The sequence below is a fragment of the Tiliqua scincoides genome, chromosome 5, assembly GCF_035046505.1.
Source record: "Tiliqua scincoides isolate rTilSci1 chromosome 5, rTilSci1.hap2, whole genome shotgun sequence".
Classification (NCBI taxonomy): Eukaryota; Metazoa; Chordata; class Lepidosauria; order Squamata; family Scincidae; genus Tiliqua; species Tiliqua scincoides.
Window position 1 is genome coordinate 71,012,253 of NC_089825.1, and position 24,431 is coordinate 71,036,683.

Here is a 24,431-nt window from a genome sequence, read left to right on the forward strand (position 1 = left end):
ATACAAACGGAGAAAGTTAGTTGGTGCTATAATTCAGAATGACAGCATGTTTATGAAAACACTGTTCACCATCTCAATTGCTTATTTTTTTTTCAGTTAAATAGGGAAAAATTATCTCCAGTTGCTCAGATTCAACAGTTTTGTTTTAATCACCGGAAAAAAAATTTACTTTGTTATGAAACTCCACAAAAAATGACAAACCATAAAAAATGACAAACAAACCATTTTACAAAATTTGATTATCCTCAGAAAAAACTGCAGTTTATCATGGTAATGTATGATAAACAGCAAGCAGCTCACACAAGCTTTATTCTCATCAAAATGTATTGAAAACTAATCCTCAGGTTAAATCAAGCCTTCTTTTCTAGTCAACTTGTGTTTAAAAGAGGTGGCCAGAGAGAATTCCAGAGTGGACTACTGGAGACAATAGACAGAATGGGTGGAAAGCAAAACCAGGGAATGAGATATGAGTGGAGTGGACAGGCGGGGAGAGGGGAGAGACTGAATGAGAGAGTTAGGGCCCAATTCTATCCAACTTTCCATTGCAGATGCAGCTATGCCAACAAAATGCACGCTGCAACCTGTAGTGTGTGTGTGGGGGGGGTAGTCACAGAGGTTTCTTCCAGGTGAGGGAACACTGCAACTCACGGCAGTGGAAAGCTGGATAAGATTGGGCCCAAAAACACTGAGGGAGCTGATAGCAAAGTGGGGAAGAGAACTGGGGAAGAGAAAGAGGGAAGCCACCAATCCACAAGTTAACAGACTCGAGAGGGGAAGATTGAGAGATATTAAATGTGAGAACACATACAATTTGGAGAAACAAGGAGGGAGGTTCAAGAGTACTGCACCTTAATTTTTCCCTCAAATCTTTCCCTCTCTTGAAAAGTTGAGGAAAGAGACTGCAGCAGAGATGTGAAGCAGGAGCAGCAGCACACACTGTTATGGGCAGGTTGCAGCAGTCACCACCACTTTCAAAGACTTGCTCTCACCAAGCTGTTGTTGCAGCCTCCATGAGATATGCATATAGTTTGCTGCCAGCAGCACACATGTCCAGGTAGGCACAGAGCTTGGCAGAAGATTAAGGAGTCAGAGGGGGCATTCCTAAGACCACCGTTCAAGTGGTCAGGCAGGGTAAACAATAGGCACCACAAGGAAGTGTCTAGTTAGCATGGCAACCTGAAACTTAGGATTTGTTGAGCCCTGACTTAGTTATAAACTGGTAACCTGTTAAAGTATTGGATATGAAATTCACATATGTTGCAATTATGAAACTAAATTCTGTCTCAGTTGCTGCTTAACACAATATACATCCACAATTGCACCTGATTCCTGAAACAAAATAGTGAACCTTTACAGAGTCTCACTGCAGTATGGACCTGAATTCCCTCCTCCAACGTTCTCATTAACTGTTGAAAAATTTCACTTAATACATTGAAACATTACTTTACCTGGAAACATGCTTAAAAGCCTCCACTATGACTGGTGCAAAGTCTTTTGTAAACTCTGGTCCTTTCCTCTTGCTATTCTGAATAACATCATTGGCCAAATACAGAAATGTCAGTTTCCTGTTTGGTTTTGCTATAAAAAAAAGTGGGGGGAGATGAGAAAAGGGAGAGAAGAGTTATAGCAATCTAGAGTAATTGTCAACTTTCAAATAGTTTCCTTGACAAACTCCTTCCCATGCAAGAAGGAAAGAACACTTTTTCTCTTACTCACACTCATAAAACCTTTCCCAATTGTTCTAGAAATATAGGGAATGCACAACACAATATTCAAGGCATATAAGGAATATTTATTAGAATAGAAAATGAAAAGGTGTCCCCTTCATCCCCAGCACAGCCTATAACTAACAAAAAAGTTTGCTTTTCTCGAGGCCTCCTCAAGGTATGGGAACATTTGTTCCCTTACCATGGGGTTGCACTGCAGTTGCACTGGTGCTGGAAAGCTCGATAGGATTGAGCTCTCAGTCTCCCACCCATAACACATATAAAATTGTACCCCTTTCTACTAAGTGACTATTAAACATAATCTACCTAGTTCTGTCAGCTGGCAATACCTGCAACTACAACATCTATTAGTCGCTAAATTTGGTCCAGCTGCAATGGTTGCCTCTCAGACTCCACCAGTTTTAGATGCACTTATTGAATCCCCCCCCCCCCAAAGAACAAGCACACAATTTTTTTGTATAAGTACCTAATGTCATTAGAAAATATGACCTTGTTTCTCTTCGTGATGTACAGAATCAAGATTTGGAGTGTCCTATTTAGCCAGATCACAAATAGTATATCACAATAAAAATGTTTTAAAAATATTAATTTTTCTTAATCTTTAGTTAAAAATTATTTTCACTTTACAAGCTACATATGCTGTGCAGCAAGGAAACACAAATTTTAAGCAATGACAGGGCTAGAAAAGTACTTTTGATTGTGCTTGAGAATATGTGTGCATGGCTGCCCCGATTCATGTTCGGGTGCTACCAGACAAGTTGTAGCACCTTGACAAAACTGATATGATTGTGGACAATAAATCTGGGATCTGATGCGACCAAGGCTTTTACCACCTGCATAGTTAAATTACACAGGCCTACAAAATAGTCAGAAAAGTTTTTCCCAAACTTTATGGTGGAATGATAAGAATTTGGGGTGCCGATTCCAAAAATGGCATTCGTTTTGCCCTATCACATCTAGTTTTGGTGATATAGTATAGCCTCATTAGCGAATGGTTCAAGCAGCTTCCTCATGAGGTAGCCTACACCATGGCTTCCTCATGAGGAAGCTGCTTGAACCATTCACTAAAGTGGCTATGCCGTGTCTCCAAAACTAGATGTGATAGGGCAAAACGGATGCCATTTTTGGAATCGGCACCCCAAATATACCCAGGAATTGGTGTAACGTTTAAGAAAGCAAAATGTGCGTTGGCCTGTGTTATTGTTTTAAAAAATTCAATTAATTTCAAGCATTATAATGAATTATTCTAACCTTGAATGATGCTTCCATGAATGCATAATGATCAATGTGGTATAGTGGTTCAGCGTAGAACCTAGAGGAATCTGGTTTCAATTCCTCACTCAGTCATGCATGAAGTTCACTGGATGACCACAGGCCAGTCATAGTCTCTCTCAGCCTCACCTACTTCACAGAGTTGTGAAGATATAAGCAAGGGGGAGAGCACCTTGAGCTCTTTGGAGGAAAAGCAGAATATAAATGCAATAAATAACTCCTTTTCCATTTTAAAGACCACTTACTTCACCCAGGTCTTACAGTTCTTCTACAAGGACAAAACTCTTCTCATTCCCCAGGTCTCTTCAGTTGCATCACTTTTTGATGCAATTGCATTTCTAGCCTCCATTGGGTTCACGCACTCTTCTCTACCATTAAATGGCTCTTCCCCCACTCATAGCACTAAATTTGGTTAGCACTCTATCTGCACTGAGCAAAATGTTCACCAAACAAGGATGAGGTCTTTACACTGCATTGCATGCAAAGTTAACGAGAAATTATGCAAAATTTACCACTTTCCACAAAATTGGAAAAAGTTTTCTTTCTCCAATTAGTACAGAAAGTCTGTAGCGCTGGAGCTTACAGGTTTTGTTCTGTACACCACTGATTATCTAGCCCGTCCCACAATTGATAACAGTTATAGCCCCAGTAACAATAGCTCCTGTGTCCCTCAATCCTACATTATAAAAATATTTCTGACTACATAAGTAATGTTGTTTACATTACAATGTAATGTAATGACTTTACAATAAGCCTATTACATCTGTTGAATTTTAATGCACATTTCCGCACATATACAAAAAGTTCATTCTGACAAAATGAGGACCTACCATAATTGCTTTATAGTTTACCACTGAGGCAACGGGGGGGGGGGGGAGAGAATGGGATGATGAACAACAAGGATGATGAGGACCAGTACTGATGTGCATCAGAACATGTAAGTTCTCAATTATTGCATCTATGTGCAGAGGTTTATAGTTCTGCAGGATTACTATACAATTCAAGTTTTCCAACACAGAAATTGTAGTGTATGGATTAAATATGCTGAGCAGAACAGTTTGTCTGTATGCAAACCTTAAGTACTGCTCAAGTCTTTAGAAATGGCATGAAGCTGCAGTTTTCAAACTCTCAAGGAGTCTGAAGACCCACAGTAAGTCCTTGTAGGGGAGGGGAGGGAGGTAGTGAGGACGGGGGGGAAGGTAGCGACGCAATCCCCAGGATCGTGTTGCTAAAGGGGCTGCAGGGACTGGGATGCACTCACCTGTCCCTGCAGCAGCCTTCAGGAGTCTGGGGAGCTCTGCACAAGCATTTGAAGGTGCCCCATCCTTCTAAAAGGGAAAGCAGAGTGATTGTCCTCCACTTCCAGTCTTGTGGAAGTGGAGCACGATCGCTCCATTTTCACTTTTGGAACATCAGGGAGCCCTGCAGATGCTCGCGCAGGGCTCCCCACAACCCTGACAGGCTGCTGCAGGGACTGGTGAGTACGTCCCAGTCTTTGCAGTCCACCTTAGCTACGTGATCCTGGGGATCGCGTCACTGCCTGCCCCCGCCCCTTAAGCGGGCAGAGGCCAGGGCTGTCAGGCTTGGGCGTTGTGAGGGCCCCATTTGAATAGCTCTGACATAAAGAATACAACCTTCACTTCTGATGTTTTTCTGTCAATGCTTGCCCCCCATATACTGGAATGAGGAGCTCTTCTAAAAATTGTTTATGATAGGCAAGTTTCAGGAGCAACATGTACAAACATTGACATCACCGATTTTTAAAACTGTAGGACACGATGTTGGTTCATTAGGAAGAACTCCAATGCCATTTAATACAGATGTCTATATTAAGTCTATAGTATGTTTGCAGAGATCCAGAAAATAAAATCCATAGCCATTCCCCAAAGGCAGAGCTAACCAAACAATCTGCATAAAGCTGTTATAAGAAATGAACTTGGACATTAAAACTGAAATAAAAGCTTAAACCTACAGTATGCCCAAAACGGCGAACACAAGACAAGAAGCAGTTATAATTGAAGTGTTAAATGTTAATACAGTAAAACATGACAGAAGGCTGAATAGGTGCTTAAAAAATGAGATTACAAAAGCAGCAAGCGAAATAGTTTAAAGCCTTTCATTACAATCTTATATTGTCAGGTAAAGGTTTTATAAAGAGCCACAAATTAGACAAACACAACTGCTTCCTGTAGCAGTAGTAGTTCAAAATGAGAAGCAATCACTGGTTTTGACTTGCAACAAGGTCTTAAAAACATAGTCATAGTGTTATTCTACATATTTGTAAAGATGGCAATTGTGAAGATTGTGCTATACAAAGCCACTGGTTAGCGTTTTTGTGGTTTTGCGGAGTTGGAGTGCGATCGCTTCACTTTCACTTCAAAGTGGCTGGGGAGCCCTGCAGGCGCTCACGCAGGGCTCCCCGCACCCCGGGAAGGCTGCTGCAGGGACTGGTAAGTGCATCCCAGTCCCTGCAGCCCCACGAGTGGCGCAATCCTGGGGATCGCGTCACTGCCTTCCCCCGCTGCCTCCCTCCTTCCCCTGCAAAGACTTAGTGGCTCTCAAACTCTCCCAGAGAGTTTGAGAACCACTGAAGTATTGTTTCAAAAATGGAAACTTGAGCTAAATTTATTATAAATGTAAATCTACAAACCTGTTTTTCTTTAAAAGTAAAGTACTGAAAGTACTTACTAAAAGTAAAAGTACTGAAGCTATAATTTTCTGACTTCAGAAAAAAAAATGCACGCACTTCAACAGTTCTGTGCAGGTGATAAAAATGAAAATCATCAACACAAACTCATCCATCCATCCAGATAGATAGTGTTGAAGATTTTCAGGAGCAGCATTGTCATTCTGTAGCTAAAGCCAAGCTACAGCGGGTTACATTTAAGAGACAGTAAAAGGGAAACAGGTTTCAACTTTCCTCATCAGGTTAGTCAATACTAGCATATTACTGTAACAGTGAGAGCTAAAAACTGATTTTAAAAATAATGGGATCCTGAAAATTCTATTAAGGATCTGCACAAAATTACTTGGCAACCCTTATTCTGTCCAGCTACACGTTGCTTAGCAAAGTTCGGCTCAACAATGCTCCACATATACAATGGTCCATCGTTGGTCTGGCAGAGCAGAGCTAAGCTCCTTACCTTGGTGGTGCCGGTGGTGCTCTTTAGGAGGCCCCAGAGGCCTCGGCTGGGCTATGAACCTATTCTATTGGCCTCTGCAGGCTTCAGAGTTGCCCGCAAAGGCCTCAGGAAGCTACTTCCAGTTTGCAGAAGCCAGTTCTGGTTTGTTTCCGAAAACCAGAAGTGGCTTATGGAGGCCTCTGAGGCCTGCAGAAGCTGACAGAGTGGGTCCACAACCAAGCAGAGGTGTCTGGGGCCTCCTAATGAGCACCACCAGCACAACCAACGCAAAGGTAAAGAGCCTGTTTCCTTAACAGCATGTCTGCTTAATGACCAAGATTGGAGAACATATCCCAATTGTTAAGCAATGCACACCTGTAACCATTACTTCAGCTCCCTTGTAGCATTTTACCACTCCGTCAAGTATCCCAACATGTACCCAAAATAATTTATTCTAAGACTCATCCTGCTTTAAAAGACTATCTCAAAATGTAAGCTAAAATTATATGACAGTGGTCTTCAACCTTTTTCAACCCCCAAAAACTGAAGTATGAGACAAGAGACCCACTGCCAATCCCACCGCCTCTAAGGACCTAATCTGCCCTCATTACCAGCCATCCCCTGCTTCAGCCTGCCCCATTTCCCCCACCTCTTGCATCTTCACAACAACTCTGTGAGGTAGCAGATTATGTAGGGCTGGCCTTAGGAGCTGCTGGGCAAGACGAAGAAGAGGCTTAGCAGGATTATATCAAGAACTCAGTTTCCAATGACGGTACCATTATTGGATTTGATCCAAGCCCTCTTTTGCACAGGCTTTGAAAGGTTGCCACAACTCTCCAAGTGAAGTTTCACTTTAGGTCCCAACCCACAGGCTGAAGAACACTGGTATAGGACAAATACTACTTATTTTTAGATGCATTTTTTCCAATCATGGAATTGAAGTATACAATTAAGGAACTCCTTGACAACTGGTATACCATATCAGTAACTTAATACTCCTTTAAACCACAATTTTTCTGCCACTATCTCCGATGTCCACCCTTAGAGTGCTTCATCTCAACCTCACAGAAAGAATATAGCTGACATAAGTTATGCTTCATGACAACTTGCAGTAGGTCATCTTTTGTTTGCATTTCTCAGAACTTTATTGTAGCTTCAAGGAAAACAACATCAGTACAGACATAGCACTTTTTCTCTGCAAGTCTGTTTGCAAATTGGGTACCAGACTGCCTAAAGAACACATGCTTTGCTCCATCCCTCCTTAAGACTAATTCACATTATTTATATATGGTGTCCCATTACAAGTGTACTGGTATAAGGCATGATCAGTGGAAACTAGGTTCCCTCACATCCATGGTTGAAAATCCCCTTTTCAACCAGAATTTCAATCTCTTAATTTATGAAGGAACATCAGTGCACTTATGATAGGAAACCATAAAAATGCTATGAAGGGAAGAGGGAAACTGCTATGTAATGGGTGGGAAGAGAAAGTTTACATTCCCAAGACTGGTTCTCAATCATGGTCTGCAAGAAGCCAACATAATGTCTGCCTCAGGCCTAAATGATAGTTGTACTGCTTCACTGTTTCCACATTTTGCATTCAACCCAAGAAACACTGCTTTAAACCAGCGGTTCTCAAATCGGGGGGGGGGGGTGGTGGTGGTGGTGGTGAGCATCTTGGATAGGGTTGCTATGCTTGGAAGAACTAAAAATAAAATATTGTTATGCAAGCGGCTTGGTGGCTGTTGCAGCTGCAACTGAGGTCTGTTCCTTCCCCTCCTGTGTCTCATGGACCACTCTCATAGGAATGAGAACATCCCCACACACACACCCCTTCGGGTGGGATGACTAGGCAGGGAGAACCAGATGATGTCAGCCGATCTACTGCAACTTGTAACTGACTAATAACTGTTGCGGGAATAGTCTTTATTAGAGTTACTATAATTACTGTTGTGACTGCAAGTAACGGGCACAGAAGTCTGTATCAAAGGACTTCTCAGAGATGAAGTTATATCCAGCTAGCCTATCTAATTCTAATGAAATCAACAGCTGTAACTTGGGAGGTGGGCAGGTAAATTTATGTTTTTTTTCATAGGGGGTGACGGTTGTGGTAATAAAGTTTGAGTACTCCTGCTTTAAACAGGAGTGTGGATTATAAACTTTGAGTTCTCAGGAAAAAGAGAGGACTGAACCCAGCAGAAACCAGTATCAGTGCTGCCTACCACAAGAAATCAATCCACCAATTTACCAAGTTAATGATTGTCTTCTTGTGGTGGAAGGGTGCATTCATGTGAACTGGTCCAAGAAGTGATAAGAGAAATAAGTATTCAAGTGTGCACCTCATGAGAAGGAATGCACCTTCATCTCTGTTTCCCCTAACAATAAACCTGCAAAGCAGGTTGTTATAGTTCACATTTCACAGAGAAAAAGAGTAATTGAGCAAAGGCAACAGGGAAAGTATATGGTAGGAGTAGCATATGAATCTGAGTCACCAGTTAGGTCTAACTACCTAAACCAGTGGTTCTCAAACATTTAGCGTCGGGACCCACTTTTTAGAATGAGAATCTGACAGGACCCACAGGAAGTGATGTCATGACCAGAAGTGACATCATCAAACAGGAAGCATTTTAGCAATCCTAGGCTGCAATTCTATTCACACTTACCCAGGAGTAAGCCCCATTGACTATCATTGTTAAAAGTATATACATAGTAGCCTGTTAAAAGTACAGATCTGTAACACTTCCCCAATTGTAGTCACATACCAGTCTAATATATCAAAAATAAAATATTGAAATGAATGGGGACCCACCTGAAATTGGCTCGCGACCCACCAGTTTGAGAAACACTGACCTAAACCACACTGTTATTTACTCAAACAGCATCACCAACATACATCACATTTTACACAGAGTGAAAAAAAGACAGGTCTTTGTCCCAAAGGGTTTATAATCCAGAAACCGCCACAAGAGAAACAACAGAGGGAGGAAACAGGATGGAAGCAGGCATAAACAGGGAAGCATATGTGATTCTTTCAGTTCCACATACTTAAGTACGGTATGTTGTGGGGACTAACAGCCCAATTTACCTAACTTTCCAATGCTGATACAGTTGTGCCAACGGGGTGTGTGCTCCATCCTGCAATGAGTGTAGGGGATAGGCATGGAGGCCTCCTCAAGAAAAGGGAAGTTTGTTCCTTTCCCTCAAGGCTGAATTGAGGCTACATTAGTGCAGGAAAGTTTGTAAGGATTGGGCTGCAAGCCCCCAAAGGTAGAAGAAGATTATAAGAGGTGGGTTTTCAGATAGGATTTGAAGATTGTAAGGAACATCCAGCAGATGTTTAAGGAAGCCATTCCAGGCATAAACGGGCAGCAAGGCTGAGTTGTTCAGGGAAGCAACAGCAGGAAACCTTCAGATGACTGAGGTTGGAGGAGCTGGAAAAGCAAACATTATGAGTGAGAATGTCCATGCATGCCCCCATATCCACGGGTGTTCCGTTCTGGAATGCCCCACAGATACCTGAATCCATGGGTATAAGGGGATGCCTACCCTCACCCTACAGAGCTCCCTTTGCCTCTGGAAGGTTCTCTGAGCCAGCAGAGGCCGAAGACATCCATCCACTGCCTCTGAACCTTACAAGGCAAAAGTCATATCTGATATTTCTGTAAAACCAGAAGTGACTTGTTTTTGCCTCTAAGGTTCAGTCTGAGCCCAGAAGAGGACGTGGACAGATGCCCGTGGCCTCTGCTGGGCTCAGAGGGCCCCCCCAAGGTGAGCAGAGCAGAGCTCCCCTCTGTAGGGGTGCGCATGGGGGGCACAGATTCAATTCGCAGATAAGTGAATCCATGGCTACATCCCCTCCCACAGTGGAAAACAAAGGTAGAGAAGGGTGATGCCATAGAAAGCTTTGAAGATAAGAATAAGGAGCTTGTGCTGAATCTAGAAGCAGATAAGAGTCAGTGAAGGGAATTAAGGAGGGAATAAGTGAAATGATGATAAGTGAGATGAATGACCTTTGCAGCAGCATATTGAATGGATAGGAAGAGACTAATATGAGCCAACAGAAGACCAGAAAAAAGGATGTTGTAGTAATCAAGATGAGAGGCTAATGTTTGAACTAGAATTTTTGCCAAGGAACACAGAGAAAGGGCTGGATACTCACAAAATTATGAAAAGAGAAACTGTACATGGGAGCCCCAGACTCGTGGGTCCCATATCTGCGGAATACAAGCACTTCCACTCCAGATGCAAGGATATCCACCCACGGCAGGCCTCAGAATGGCTGTTTTCGGCTAAAAAATGATGGACATCTTCGGACATCCAGATGGCGGACATCTGCATCCTCAAAAACTCAAGCTCAAAAACTTGAATGTCTCCTGTGATCAGCAGAAACACAGACCTAGGAAAGGCGAGCCAGGCAAGCACATCCAGGCTCCAGGGGAAGACACAGCTCCTTCCTCACAGTTGCCCTCCCAAGCACCAGTCCCTTGCCGCTCTGTCTCACAGAGGGTGCTTTCCCCAAGGAGGGAGGGATACTGAGCCTGGACTACTCTTCTCCCCTTTGGCAGCCTCTCTTGTGTTACAAATCCACTGGGGACTCTGTGTGTGAGTAGGAGTGTGAGTAGAGTATGCATGCATGCTCTCTCCTCTGTGTATTCCCTGGTGCAAGGGAACTTGCCTTCCCTGGTGCAAGGTGAACTAAAACAGAGCGCCCTCCAGCCTGGGGAGGAGGCCTCGCACAACCAGGAAATGGCTTCCCAGACCGCTGCAGACTGCCCTGCAGCTCTCCAGTTTGCCATGGAAAGCGAGGCAACCCTTTCCCCTAGCTTTCCCCCCACTTATTTAAATGGCTCAAAAGGAATCTTTTAATGATGTGGATTTGATCTGAACCAGAAATGAGGGAAAATGTCATTTCCAGTTCCAATTTAGGTATCTGTGAATTTTCTCAACTGCAGAGGCTTCAGGAACCAAATGTCATGGATAAGAAAGTTTGAGCTGTACATCCCAGTTGTTCCTTAGCAAGAAGGCGCTGGCACAATACGCTTAGATGAAGGAAAGGCATGGAAAGTAAAGCATTAACCTGAAAGCATTATGTATAATTTTCATAAGTTCTTATGTATATTTTATATAATTATGCTGTGCAATCCTATAATGCTTACTCAGCAGTATATGCTACTATACAAGGTGAATCAAAAGTAGGTGGACAGTAGGTGGAATGGGGTTTGTGTTAGGGTTATACTATAACGGTGTTCATTATAACTATGGCATTTGTGTTATAATATATTAAATTATATTTAATTTGTATTAATAAATATAACTGTATATGTAATCTCAAAATATAACTGTATATGTAATCTCAAAATAAATGTTACTTACTATCCACCTACTTTTGGTTCACCCTGTATATTTACTATGCTAAATGGAACTTATTCCAGTTAGGTGAACACAGGATCACAGCCTTAGGATGCAATCCTATATGCATTTAAATTGGAGTCTCACTGCACTCAGTATGATTGTACATTACTGAAAGTGATATACCAAGGGGTAGGAAAAGGATGGACTAAAAAATAAAGATAAACCTACTAAATATCAATGATAGCAGGTCTGTTATGCTAACATTGAGGAATAATAGATCCTTTTCTCAAAAAATGATATAATACAAAGGTTTCAAAATCCACCACTGTACATATCTCTTAACTTTAAAACATCTCATATGAAGTTGTAATAAAAAGCTGTATTTCAATGAACTTCCATCAACAGATATACCACTTCAACATCACTTATAACATCTTTATGTTAACTACACATGCACCTCTTTTTCCCCCTCCTTAAATTAGACAACCTGACATGCTGTTCTCATATTTCATTTTCAAGAGGCCTCAATAGAGGCCTGGCCACTAGATTTTTATTTCTCTTACCCATATCAGCACATTTGCTAGCTCTTGCCAGTCTTAGTATTAGCTTTTATGAAAGCTGTGCTCACTCAGGATTGCTTGTTTACTTCTTGAGCTGAAAGATCCATCCTGAGCATCTCAGAGAAAAGTCTGATACTAAATTGCTAATATTTTCACATCCTTGAATGAGTATGCTATATAGTACCCCTGCTAACTGGACAAAGAGGCACCTTTTAAAGTGGTGTTCTCTTATATTTAGCAGGGGGAGAACAACTGCCCCTTTTTACCCCAGCATAACATCTTTTCCAGTAGTTGTTGCCTCTTCTCCATCTCTTTTTACACTGCGAGCCCTTTATTGACTTGTTTTGCAATGTAAACCTCTTTGTGAGCCTTGTTGAAAAGCGATATATAAATATTAATAATCAAAAATAAGTAGCTTCCTTCCCTCTCCACATGGGCACCAAGTCAAATAGGAAGATTCTGTGAAATACTCACAACTGGATGAAGTGACCTAAAGTACACTAAAGTGTACACTAAAGTACCTAAAGTGACCTGAAGTACAGCAGAGGTAGAACCTTGGTATCCACTGATTTGACTTACCGCTGATACTGAGGCCCACCTTTCAATGCCTTGTAACAAGGAAAAAAAGAATCAAAATACAATTTTCTCCTTTGTTAAATAATTATAATTAAATTCAATTATTCACCCTGTCTCCTGACGGGATGCGGTATAGTCTATTCTGATGAATTCTGGGATGGCAATCAAGAAACCTGGAAGTGGGCCTTTAAAGCTCTTTTTCCACTGTTTTTTTTTGTCCATTTAGGGGTTCCAAAAACATTGTTTTTACTTCAAATCTCAACCAACGCAAGGAGGCAGAGGTGAATTTTACAACATTCTTCCCAATGACCCTCAAGTACCATAAAGAAATACTAAAATGACCTTATAGAACGTTATGCAGTGAAAGGGGCCTGGAATTCCAGCACCAGCGTGTTCTTAGCCAGCGAGGAACACCTTTCCTGGGCCAGGTTCTCCGCCGCACCTGGGCGCGTGTGCCAGTCCCTGGCGCAGCCCCGGCGCCTGCGCAGAATCCGCCCTCCAGCTCCGTCTCCTTCGCGCACTACTACATCCACCCCGTGGAGACGGTGCTGCTCCTGCTGCCCGCAGCTACGCGCCCCCCAGCAGTGCTCCACGCGGCCTGCTCCTGGGAGGCTTCCCCCCGAGAAGCCCACCAAGGGCCGAAGCCCGCGGGTCCAGAGGCGCCCGGGCCGGGCCGAGGGCTGCGCTGACGCCGCCACGGCCGCCCTCAGGGGCGAGAAGAGGGTGGCGCCGCCGAGCCCGCTCAGCGTCCCTCTGCGTCGCCGCGCTTTTCTCCCCGGAAGGCCGCGGGCCCCGCGCCGCCTGTGCGTCCTCCAGCGAGCTGCTGCCAAGAAGGCGGTTCCCGGCTCCGTCCTAACGCGGCGCGCGCTCCGCCACGAAAGCCGCCACTCGCCCGCCAGGCGGTCCCGGCGCCGCCGCCGCCGCCGCCGCCACCAGCCCGAGCCCGGCCTGAGGGGAGCCGGCGAGGCGGCCTCTTCCGCGGGGCGCGTCCCTCAGCGGCCCCCTCACCTTTGCGCAGCTCGCGCTCCCAGACGGCGACGATGAGCGGCGAGTGCTTGCGGTGGTGGATGAGCCACAGGCTCAGCGTCTGCACGCTCTGCTGCGAGTTGCTCAGCTCCAGCAGCTTCCGCTCCAGGGCCGCCTCCGAGAACGCCGACATGGCCTCCGCTCCGCTCCGCTCCGCTCGCCCAAGCCGGGAGCAGCCGCCCCGCGCAGACAAAATGGCGGCGCTGACGTCACTGCCGCCGCCCCCACGGGCGGCCCCTGCCTGCGCGTCCGAGCACCGCCCGCCCGCGCGCGCCCTCCGGCTCCGCGCCTCTCTGGGGAGCGGCGACCGGGCGCGTGGCTGCGGGCTTCTGCCTCGCTCTCGGGCGGGCAGTGCAGGGCGGGCTCCAGCGGCGCCTGCCCGGGTCCTTCCCCTCAAGTCTGCAGACCTGGCAGCCGACAGAAGCATTGGATGGCGGAGGCCAGCGGGGCCCCGTCAGTCCTGCAGCCTCAGGCCCGGTCCCGGCCCGCTTCCCAGTGCGATGCAGCCCCGAGGGAAGCGAACAAACATTTCTGCGCCTTGAGGAGGCCCCGTGACTGTCCCCGCAGCACCCTCAGCTGCATCGGAGCTGGGAAGTTGGACAGGAGGCGGCCCCAGGAAGTGTCTTCGCTCAGTGTCTTGCTTTTTATCAGAAATTAGAACAGTAACAGAGTCACAATGACTAAAAAACTTGGAACTAAAACTCGAATGTCAGTCCAGCAAACGCCGCACTTCTGTGGATGGTGCAGAGTCATCCAAAGAGAACAAACTTGTAATGTTTAAATGGTGTTCTCTTTATCTGCAGCCTTTGCAAATGAGCTGTCACTCCAGGGCAGGCTTTTGTCCTCATCCAGGTAAACAGCAAGATGAGAGAGAGAGAGAGAGAGAAAGGAGACTGGAAATGAATCTATAAACTTACTTCCACAAGACAAACAATTGAAATGGCACCTGTAGTGTGTGGAATAGCAGGATGGGCATTGCATGATGCCATTCAGATGCCTGTATAGAAATACAGTACATAGATGCAAAGGATTGCATGTGCACTAGTCAGAATGCATTCATTTCCCACTGAGGCCATCTTATGCACTCTTACATGGAGTAAGTTCCATTGTCACCTGCAATCCTATCAACACTTACTTGGGAGTAAGCCTCACTGACTATAAAGGGATTTACGCCTGAGTAGACATGCATAGGATTGGGCTCTCACAGCCCAATCCTATCCATACTTTCCTGGGAGTAAGCCCCATTGACTCAAATGGGACTTACTTCTGAGTAGACATGCATAGGATTGGGCTGTCAGAGGCTTAATTTTTACAGACCTGGGCCCTACACAATACTACCACCAGCAACACGAAAGCACAATCTGAACAAGGCATCCTCAAGACGTGAGAATAGGGACAGAAAAGGGATAGTGATTTTCCAGGAACAGACAACAGGAACTGTCACTGGTAAATAATAACAGAGTGTATTCTCTATTGTTATTTTAAATGACAAACATCATCACCCCTAAGTTACACCACAAAGTTATTTGGGGGTAAGTTAAGTCCTTGTTATTTGATGGTTATGGGATCTAAAAATTGACTCAGTGATGCACAGTTCACGGGGTAATTGAAGCATACCTGCTTCAATAGGTATATTTAACCTGCTAATAGGTTAATTAATATTTAATATTTTATTTAGTTCTTAATACAGGTGGAGCCTATTTATCTGCATTAGTTCCGTTCTGTGACTCGGCATGATTAATAAAAATGCGTTGTGCTAAATGCCATAGGGTTACGCAAATTCGCTGCAGCCTGACACTTCTGAATGGAAGGAAACTAAGGCAGCTGTTATCAGTCCCCTCCGATCTGTACTCAGCCCTCCCGTTGCCAGCTGCCCGGCTTCTTTCACAGTTGGAATGAAAGCTGAGCTTTTAAGAGTCCAGCCTTATGTGTTTCTACTCAGAAGTAAGCCCCATTCCAGTCAATGGGGCTTACTCCCAGGAAAGTCTGGAGAGGATTGAAAGCTGTATCTCATGCTTTGCTTGGTGGGAAGGCTTGCTTGTGTCAGTGATTGCCTGCACCATCTAGGGGGGAAATTTGGCAAACACTCCCTGAGTTTTTTAAGCAATCCCCTCTGTTGCTACCATACCTGCCCCTGTGTGTGTGTGAGTGTGAGAGTGAGCACGAGCGCTGCTCATGTTCTGGTTACACAGGGTTTTCCGCCCCCCTCTTCAGCCTCTTTGCTGGCTCAGGGGCTCCAGGAATGTTACTGTTCCTTTGCAAGGGGAACTTCTTCCAGGGCTCTTTCCCTGCCTAGGTGAGGCAGAGCCTTTTTGCAATGTTTTGGGCTGCCTGGGAACAGATCTAGATGATGGCGCAGGAGGCAAAGGTGTGTGTGATTTTCAGTACCCCCACCCCATTTTCGTGGAGACAAATCAGCAGATAAAAAAGCTGTGGATAAATAGGCTGCACCTGTAATAATTTTAATAAGTGAGCAGCCCAATCCTAACCAGTGCCAGTGCAGTTGGGCCTTGGGGCCCATGCTGTATCCTAAACTGGCTAGTAGCAATCTGGAGGTCCTCTTGGGGGAATGGGAAATTTGTCCCCTTATTTCTGATAAAGACCCAGCCTGTGTAAAATTTCTGGCACAAGTTCAAGAAGCCTGTGCTGGGCTTTCAAGCCTGGGAAGGGGAATAGGATTTAGCATATGCCAGTGCTGCCAAACTGGGCCTGAACTGTCCCCTCTCTGCCTCCTCCCACCCATTCACCAATTAAGCAGCTCAAGTGCATATTCCTTGGGATCCAGCACCAGCAGGACAGTGCAGGCCTTCTTGCTAGCACTGCTTGCTCTCTGGGTGTCGAAGCATGTTTTATGGCTCGCTTGTGACATGCTTGGCCAGCACAGCACAACAATAGGATTGCACTGTTCAATAGGCTGCTTCAATAGGTTTATTCAATTCAGATAGACTATACCAGTGGTTCTCACACTTTTAGCACCAGGACCCACTTTTTAGAATAAGAATCTATCAGGACCCACCAGAAGTGATGTCATGACCGGAAGTGACATCATCAAGCAGGAACATTTTTAAACAATCCTAGATTGCAATATTACCCGCACTTACCCAGGAGTAAGCCCCATTGACTATCATTGTTTGAAGTCTATACAGAGTAGCCTGTTAAACGTACAGGTCTGTAACTTTTCCCCAAATGCAGTCACGAACCATGGTAGCATCCAGTCTAATATATTAAAAAGAAAATATTGAAATGAATAGGGACCCACCTGAAATTGGCTTGCGACTCACCTAGTGGGTCCCAACCCACAGTTTGAGAAACACTGGACTATACTATATTTGTTTTTGGAGGTCATAACTTCTTCAAGTCTATCCTAAAGCTTCCTGCTTCTTTTCTTGAAGACTAAGAGCCCAATCCTATGCATGTCTACTCAGAAGTAAGACCCATTAGAGTCAGTGGGGCTTACTCCCAGGAAAATGTGGATAGGATTGGGCTGTTACAGCCCAATCCTATCCAACTTTCCAGCACCAGTGCAACTGCAATGCAGCCCCAGGGTAGGGGAACAAATGTTCCTCTGTGACTGCATCCTCAACAGAGGAAGCAGTGCATACCCCCTAGGTACAGCAGCACCAGCATTGGAAAATTGGATAGGATTGGGCCCTTATATAGGTAAATGACAATCTCAAAATGTAACATCCATTTTTGTGTTTACTTTTGCTTTGAACACCTGAGTATGGAGCAGGAGTTTGTGTGCTTGTAAACAATAATAGAAGATAATTTTAAAAAATAAAAGCACAGCTACCTTATATTTTCCATTTCTACATCTTTATTACACATCTATTAAAATATTGTTTTAAAATTCAAAACACATTTGCAAAACTTTGAAAGCATAGAAAGTGGACTTTGGAGATCATCCAGTCCAACTCCCAAGTCAATGTAGATCAGTAGTTCTCAAACTGGTGGGTCGCAACCCCTCCAGTTCATGTAAAGGTTCCCCTGTCCCTTTAAAGGGCAGGGGAAGGGTCTCCCCAGGACCGCACCCATATGGGGGGGGTGAGGGGCGTGCTTGTGACTTACTTTATGAAGACAAAGCTACAGGATGTGCGGGGAGCCCTGCACAGCCCTCTGCAACGCTCCCTGAGGCTTGGAACATTCGGAGAAAGCGGGCGTAAAGCACTTCTGTTTTGCAGGAGGCATTTTGCACCCGCTTTCTCCGAATGTTCCAAGCCTCGGGGAGCGTTGCAGAGGGCTGCGCAGGGCTCCCCGCACCTCCTGCAGCCCTGTCTTCATAAAGTAAGTCACAAGCACCGCTCTCTCCCCCCCCCCTTAGCAGCGCGATCCTTGGGATTATGTCGCTGCCCTAGCCCCTCCCCCGCAAGAACTTACTGAGGGAGTAAAGCTCCCTCAAAGTTTGAGAACCATTGATGTAGATAACTACAGTACCTGTGACAGATGATACTTGACAGACCTTTCGATACTTGAAGATAGTTACCATATATCCCCTATATTCTTCTCTAAACTAAACATACCAGGCTCTTTTAGGGCCCAATCCTATACAGTGCACGCCAGCTCACTGCTGGTGCACACTATTGCAAATGTGCTGTAAGGCACGTTTGCAGGCCCTAGTGCTGGTAGAGCGCTGGTGGAGCAATCCAGGCTGGTGCCAGGTGAGCACCAGAGCTCTGCTGCTCAGTAGTCCCACAGGCCACCAGGCAGTGGAGAGGTACGGAGCATGGGGGGAAGACAGGGCAGAGGTGTTCCAGGGCAGGAGAGGCGGGCAGAGGGTGGGGAGAGGGCAAGGAGGAGGTGTGCAGGGGAGAGGGAGTGGGGCAGGAGGGAGGTGGGAGCCTGAGCCTCCGTTTCAGGCCACCGGTCCAACACAGAGACTCGAAATTCTACACTGACGCTCAGGTCAATGTAGAATTGAGTAGCCCCATTGTGGGGCTATTCTGCTTACCCCTTGGGGTAGGGAACAAAAGTCCCCTTCTCCTGAGGGGCTGCTAGTACTGCTTGCAAAGCACACAGGAGCAGTAGCAGCCATTTTCTGCGCCTCTGCAGCCCTGGGCACCAGGCGCTGTTAATCATTTAACACAGGACTTGGTTTCCAGTTCCTGTTCAGCTGTTAATCATTTAGCATAGGACTTGGTTTTCAGTTCCTTCACTATCTTTGTTGCCCTTCTCTGAACCTGCACTGGCTTATCCCTTCTTAACTCATGGTGCCCCAAACTAGATGCAGAATTCAAGTGGGGTCTGGGTGCAGTATGGAGTGGAATTTATTATGACCTGAATTCTACACCTCAGTTAACGCAGCCCAGCAATACGTTTCCTTTTTTTGCAGCTTCATCACTCTGCTGGCTCATGTTCAGCTTGTGGTCCCAAGGGCAGCCCAATCCTACCTAATTTCACTCCCAGGAATGCAGCCATACCAGAGGGAGGCACACTATATCCCTTGGGGGAGTTTCAGGCCCAGGAGGTCTCCTTCAGTTAAGGGAACACTTGCTAGTTTGCCAGGGATGGGCAAGTCAGGCATGGCTTGACTTGAGTCGAGTCATGAGTCTCTGCCCCCCCTGCAACTCAGCTCGAAAATGAGTCATAACAGGCGAACTTTCTGAGTTTCCCAGAGCATTTTCACAACTCAAAAAAACTTGAGTATTGAGTCATTTCCTTTAAAAAATCTGCCATGGCTCCACAGAAGAAAATGGAGTTGGTGCCGGACTGTATGTGTGTTTTGGAGTTCCTTTTAAACATTCCCCTGCAGTCCCCGCCCATCCCATCTAAGGCCACAGTGCAGAATGCACCAATTCCTTACCTTCCCACCCCAGCAATGAAGGGAAACCCCCCCCTTGCATCGGGGCATGGCAGGAAGGGAGTGAGGATGCATCCCAGCTTGGTAAGGGAGGGGGGAAGTGCGAGCTGAGGGAGAGAGAAAAAGCCTGCTGCGGCTTTTCGAAAGAAAATAGAGCTGCTGCCAGGCTCTGTGTGTGCTTTCCTGCTGTCTCCGCCCACCCCACCTGTCAGGTAGCAGTGCAGAACGTGCCAACCCATTCCCTTTCCACCCCAGGCGTGATGAAACCACTCACATCACGGAGATGGCAGGGAGGGAGCGAGGACGCATCCCAGCTCGGCAAGGCAGGAGGGAACAGGATGGAGGGGAAGTCCGAAGGTAAGTTCCTGTAAGCTTAGGCACAGCACAGGCAGGCTGAATCAAAGGAGGCTGGAGAGAGGTATACTACTAAGACATACAATGACTGACAGTTACATTCAGGCATGTTTCTAGAAGAAAGGATGAATGTTTGGGGGGGGGGCAAAGTACCCATTATCTATCCAGGCATCCAATAATAACAGCAGGCTAACAGCCCAGACATGAGAGATTAACCCTCTGCATATCAAGCAGGCAGCACACAGGCAGTGAGGAACAACACACCTCAGTTCTGCAGTCTGCTTCTTCTAGCTGCCTGGCCAGCATGTGGTGCACCACTCAGAGACACACCTGACCTGTACTGTGGAGGTGTCAGAGGGTTGCTTCACCCACCCCAACCCTCTCCACCACAACCCTCTCATCCACCCCCACCCCCAGTCAGCAGCAGCAGGGAGGACACTTGCTTGCCTGCCTGCCTGCAACCAGCAAGGCCAGATCCCCAGGGGTGGAGAGGGACTGGTGGTGCTGCTGCTAACTGGCAGGAGATTGTGGCTGGCCTGGCTGGCAGCAACAGGACAAGATCCATGGACCCCATCAGGCAGGCTGAATCAAGGAAGACAGGCTGGGAGACAACACGCTGCTCACTAGGCAGGCACCCAATAACTGACAGCATGCCTGGCATTTCCAGAAGACAAGAGAGGTGTTCTGTTCTCTGAGATGGGGAGGGAACAGGAGGTTTAAAAAAAACTGTCAATGCATCAGATTGGACAGACTGTGCCACTCTTGTAAGTTAAGGGTGGGAAGGGTGAAGTCCCTCCCAGTCGTCCTTCACAGGAAGAAAGGACACAAATTGAGCGGGATCGATGATGATGGTGATGATGCAGTAACTCCAAGGACTAAGCAGGGAGGCCACCTTCCATGGAAAATCTGGGAAGAATTCTTGCACTATAAAACAACTGTAATTGCCTGGGATTACCAGGCAGGTGTCTGATCAAGCCTGGGGTGGTAGGCCAACTATTATTGGGGTTACAGGAGGTTGCCTGCTGTCATTTCCAGAAGACAGGAGGAGTGTATTCTGATAAGTATGGTGGAGAGAGAGGAGGAATGGGCAGGGATCCCAGGTCACTTTGCCACCAGCAAGTCATCTTGGAAATTTTCTGAATACCTACAGATAGGATTGTGCACTGCAGCAGCCTAAGCCATGGAGGGCTGCATCGGGGTCAGGAACTGGCATGGCCCAGAGGCAGACAGATAGACAGACAGGTACTCTGGTGGGCCCAGGACAGGCAGGGCTGACACAGTGTACATCACCATGGGTGGACACAAGGGCAGGAAGAAGTGGAGGCAGGAGAAGTGCCAGCAGCATACTGCAAGGGTACAACAACTCCCCCCCCCCACAACATCACTATACATCTGCACAGATGGTGGGATGATCCTGACCTACTGGGAGGCATCAGAGCTCGGACAGGCAAACTTCATGAGAATTACTGGAGACAGGCAGTCCATCACTGGTGGAGCACCTGACTTAGAAGTTGCCTCATATTTCTGGAAGAAAGGAAGGGTGTTTTGTCCTCCGAGATGGGGGGAGCCAAAGTACCCACTATCCAGGTGTCCTATGACAACCTGATGGGATCCTGGACATGAGACAACCCTCTGAATATAAGCAAGCAGCATGCAGGCAGTGAAGAATGACACAAGACTCTGAGCTGCCTGGCCAACATGTGTGTTGTGCCACTCAGAGACACACCTCCAGTCTGAACAGAATTGTCCACCAACCTGTAGTCAGGAATGAAGAGCCAACATCCCAGTAGCATGGCTCTGACAGTCCTCTGGTCTTCCAGGCTGCCCACAATATGATTTGATACGATACAATATGACACAATATGGTGTGATATGATATTATGCAATTCAATATTATTATTATTTGTATTGGCAACCTTCAGTCTCGAAAGACTATGGTATCGCGCTCTGAAAGGTGGTTCTGGCACAGCGTCTAGTGTGGCTGAAAAGGCCAATCCGGGAGTGACAATCCCTTCCACACCGGGAGCAAGTGCAGTCTGTCCCTGGTCTGTCTCCCTGGCTATGGGCCTTCCTTCTTTGCCTCTTAGCCTCAGACTGTTGGCAAAGTGTCTCTTCAAACTGGGAAAGGCCATGCTGCACAGCCTGCCTCCAAGCGGGCCGCTCAGAGGCCAGGGTTTCCCACTTGTTGAGGTCCATCCCTAAGGCCTTCAGATCCCTCTTGCAGATGTCCTTGTATCGCAGCTGTGGTCTACCTGTAGGGCGCTTTCCTTGCACGAGTTCTCCATAGAGGAGATCCTTTGGGATCCGGCCATCATCCATTCTCACGACATGACCAAGCCAACGCAGGCGTCTCTGTTTCAGCAGTGAATACATGCTAGGGATTCCAGCACGTTCCAGGACTGTGTTGTTTGGAACTTTGTCCTGCCAGGTGATGCCGAGGATGCGTCGGAGGCAGCGCATGTGGAAAGTGCTCAGTTTCCTCTCCTGTTGTGGGCGAAGAGTCCATGACTCGCTGCAGTACAGAAGTGTACTCAGGACGCAAGCTCTGTAGACCTGGATCTTGGTATGTTCCGTCAGCTTCTTGTTGGACCAGACTCTCTTTGTGAGTCTGGAAAACGTGGTAGCTGCTTTACCGATGCGCCTGTTTAGCTCGGCATCGAGAGAATGAGTGTCGGAGATCGTTGAGCCAAGGTACACAAAGTCATGGACAACCTCCAGTTCATGCTCAGAGATTGTAATGCAGGGAGGTGAGTCCACATCCTGAACCATGACCTGTGTTTTCTTCAGGCTGATTGTCAGTCCAAAATCTTGGCAGGCCTTGCTAAAACGATCCATGAGCTGCTGGAGATCTTTGGCAGAGTGGGTAGTGACAGCTGCATCGTCGGCAAAGAGGAAGTCACGCAGACATTTCAGCTGGACTTTGGATTTTGCTCTCAGTCTGGAGAGGTTGAAGAGCTTTCCGTCTGATCTGGTCCGGAGATAGATGCCTTCTGTTGCAGTTCCAAAGGCCTGCTTCAGCAGGACAGCGAAGAAAATCCCAAACAAGGTTGGTGCAAGAACACAGCCCTGCTTCACTCCGCTTCGGATGTCAAAAGGGTCTGATGTGGAGCCATCGAAGACAACAGTGCCCTTCATGTCCTTGTGGAAGGATCTGATGATGCTGAGGAGCCTGGGTGGACATCCAATCTTGGGGAGAATCTTGAAGAGGCCGTCTCTGCTGACCAGGTCGAAAGCCTTTGTGAGATCTATGAAGGCTATAAAGAGTGGCTGTCGTTGTTCCCTGCATTTCTCCTGCAGTTGTCTAAGGGAGAATACCATATCAGTGGTGGACCTGTTGGCTCGGAATCCACACTGCGATTCTGGATAGACGCTCTCTGCAAGTACCTGGAGCCTCTTTAGTACAACTCGGGCAAACAGCTTTCCTACAACGCTAAGGAGAGAGATGCCGCGGTAGTTGTTGCAGTCACCCCTGTCACCTTTGTTCTTGTACAGCGTGATGATGTTTGCATCCCTCATGTCTTGAGGTACTCCACCTTCTCTCCAGCAGAGACAGAGGATTTCATGCAGCTCAGTGACGATGATCTCTTTGCAGCATTTTAGGACTTCAGCAGGGATGCTGTCTTTTCCAGGTGCCTTGCCAAAGGCAAGGGAGTCCAGGGCCACGTGAAGTTCTTCTAGGGTTGGTTCACTGTCAAGCTCTTCCAGCACAGGCAGGCACTCAATGTTGTTCAGTGCTTCTTCGGTGACTACATTTTCTCTGGAATATAGCTCAGAGTAGTGCTGCACCCAGCGTTCCATCTGCTGCGCCCGATCCTGGATGACCTCGCCTGTGGCAGACTTCAGAGGGGCAATTTTCTTCTGTGTTGGACCTAGGGCCTGCTTGATACCATCATACATCCCCTTGATGTTGCCCGTGTCAGCTGCTATCTGTATCTCGGAACAGAGCTGGAGCCAGTAGTCGTTAGCACATCTCCTGGCAGTCTGTTGGACTTTGCTGCGAGCAGTTCGGAGGACCTGCAGGTTGCGCTCACTGGGACAGACCTTGTATGCTGCTTGAGCTCTCCTCTTTTCCTCAATGACTGGTGTCAACTCCTCAGAGTGGGCTTCAAACCAGTCTGCCGCCTTGTTGGTCTTCTTGCCGAATATGGACAAGGCAGTGTTGTAAACGGTATTCTTGAAATGTTCCCATCTGTTGGATGCGTTTGCGTCGGCCGGGCCTGGAAGAGATTCCTCAAGCGCTTGTGCAAATTCCTCCACTTTTCTCTGATCCCGGGTCTTGCTGGTATCAATGCGAGGTCTTCCTTCCTTTTTCGTGTGATACAGTCGCTTTGTTTGCAGTTTCACTCTGCTGCACACCAGGGAGTGGTCAGTGTCGCAGGCAGCACCATGATAACTGCGTGTGATCTTGATGCTGGGAAGGCTGGAGCGTCTGGTGAGGATCAGGTCGAGCTGGTGCCAGTGCTTTGATCTTGGATGTCTCCAAGAGACTCTATGTTGGGGCTTTGTGTTGAAGAATGTGTTGCTGACACAGAGACCGTGATGACAGCAAAACTCTAGCAGGCGTTGGCCATTTTCGTTCATCCTCCCAGTGCCAAACTGACCTAAGCAAGTGGGCCATGAACTGTTATCAGCACCAACTCTAGCA

General features: G+C 46.7%; 1 protein-coding gene across 3 annotated transcripts in view; it reads right to left on the reverse strand.

Annotated features, from left to right (window-relative positions):
• The window catches only part of RPRD1A (regulation of nuclear pre-mRNA domain containing 1A), a 37,208-nt gene extending 23,382 nt beyond the window's left edge, over positions 1–13,826 (reverse strand). For 2 of the 3 annotated variants that reach the window (XM_066631422.1, XM_066631421.1), the window contains exons 1-2: positions 13,618–13,826; positions 1,449–1,578 (exon numbers count right to left, since the gene is read on the reverse strand). In XM_066631422.1, the coding sequence (XP_066487519.1) occupies positions 1,449–1,578; positions 13,618–13,768 (281 nt within the window). In that variant the 5' untranslated portion in view covers positions 13,769–13,826. The remainder of the gene's footprint in view (positions 1–1,448; positions 1,579–13,617) is intronic. The other variant, XM_066631423.1, reaches the window with a different exon arrangement.
• Between the last annotated feature and the right edge of the window lie 10,605 nt (positions 13,827–24,431).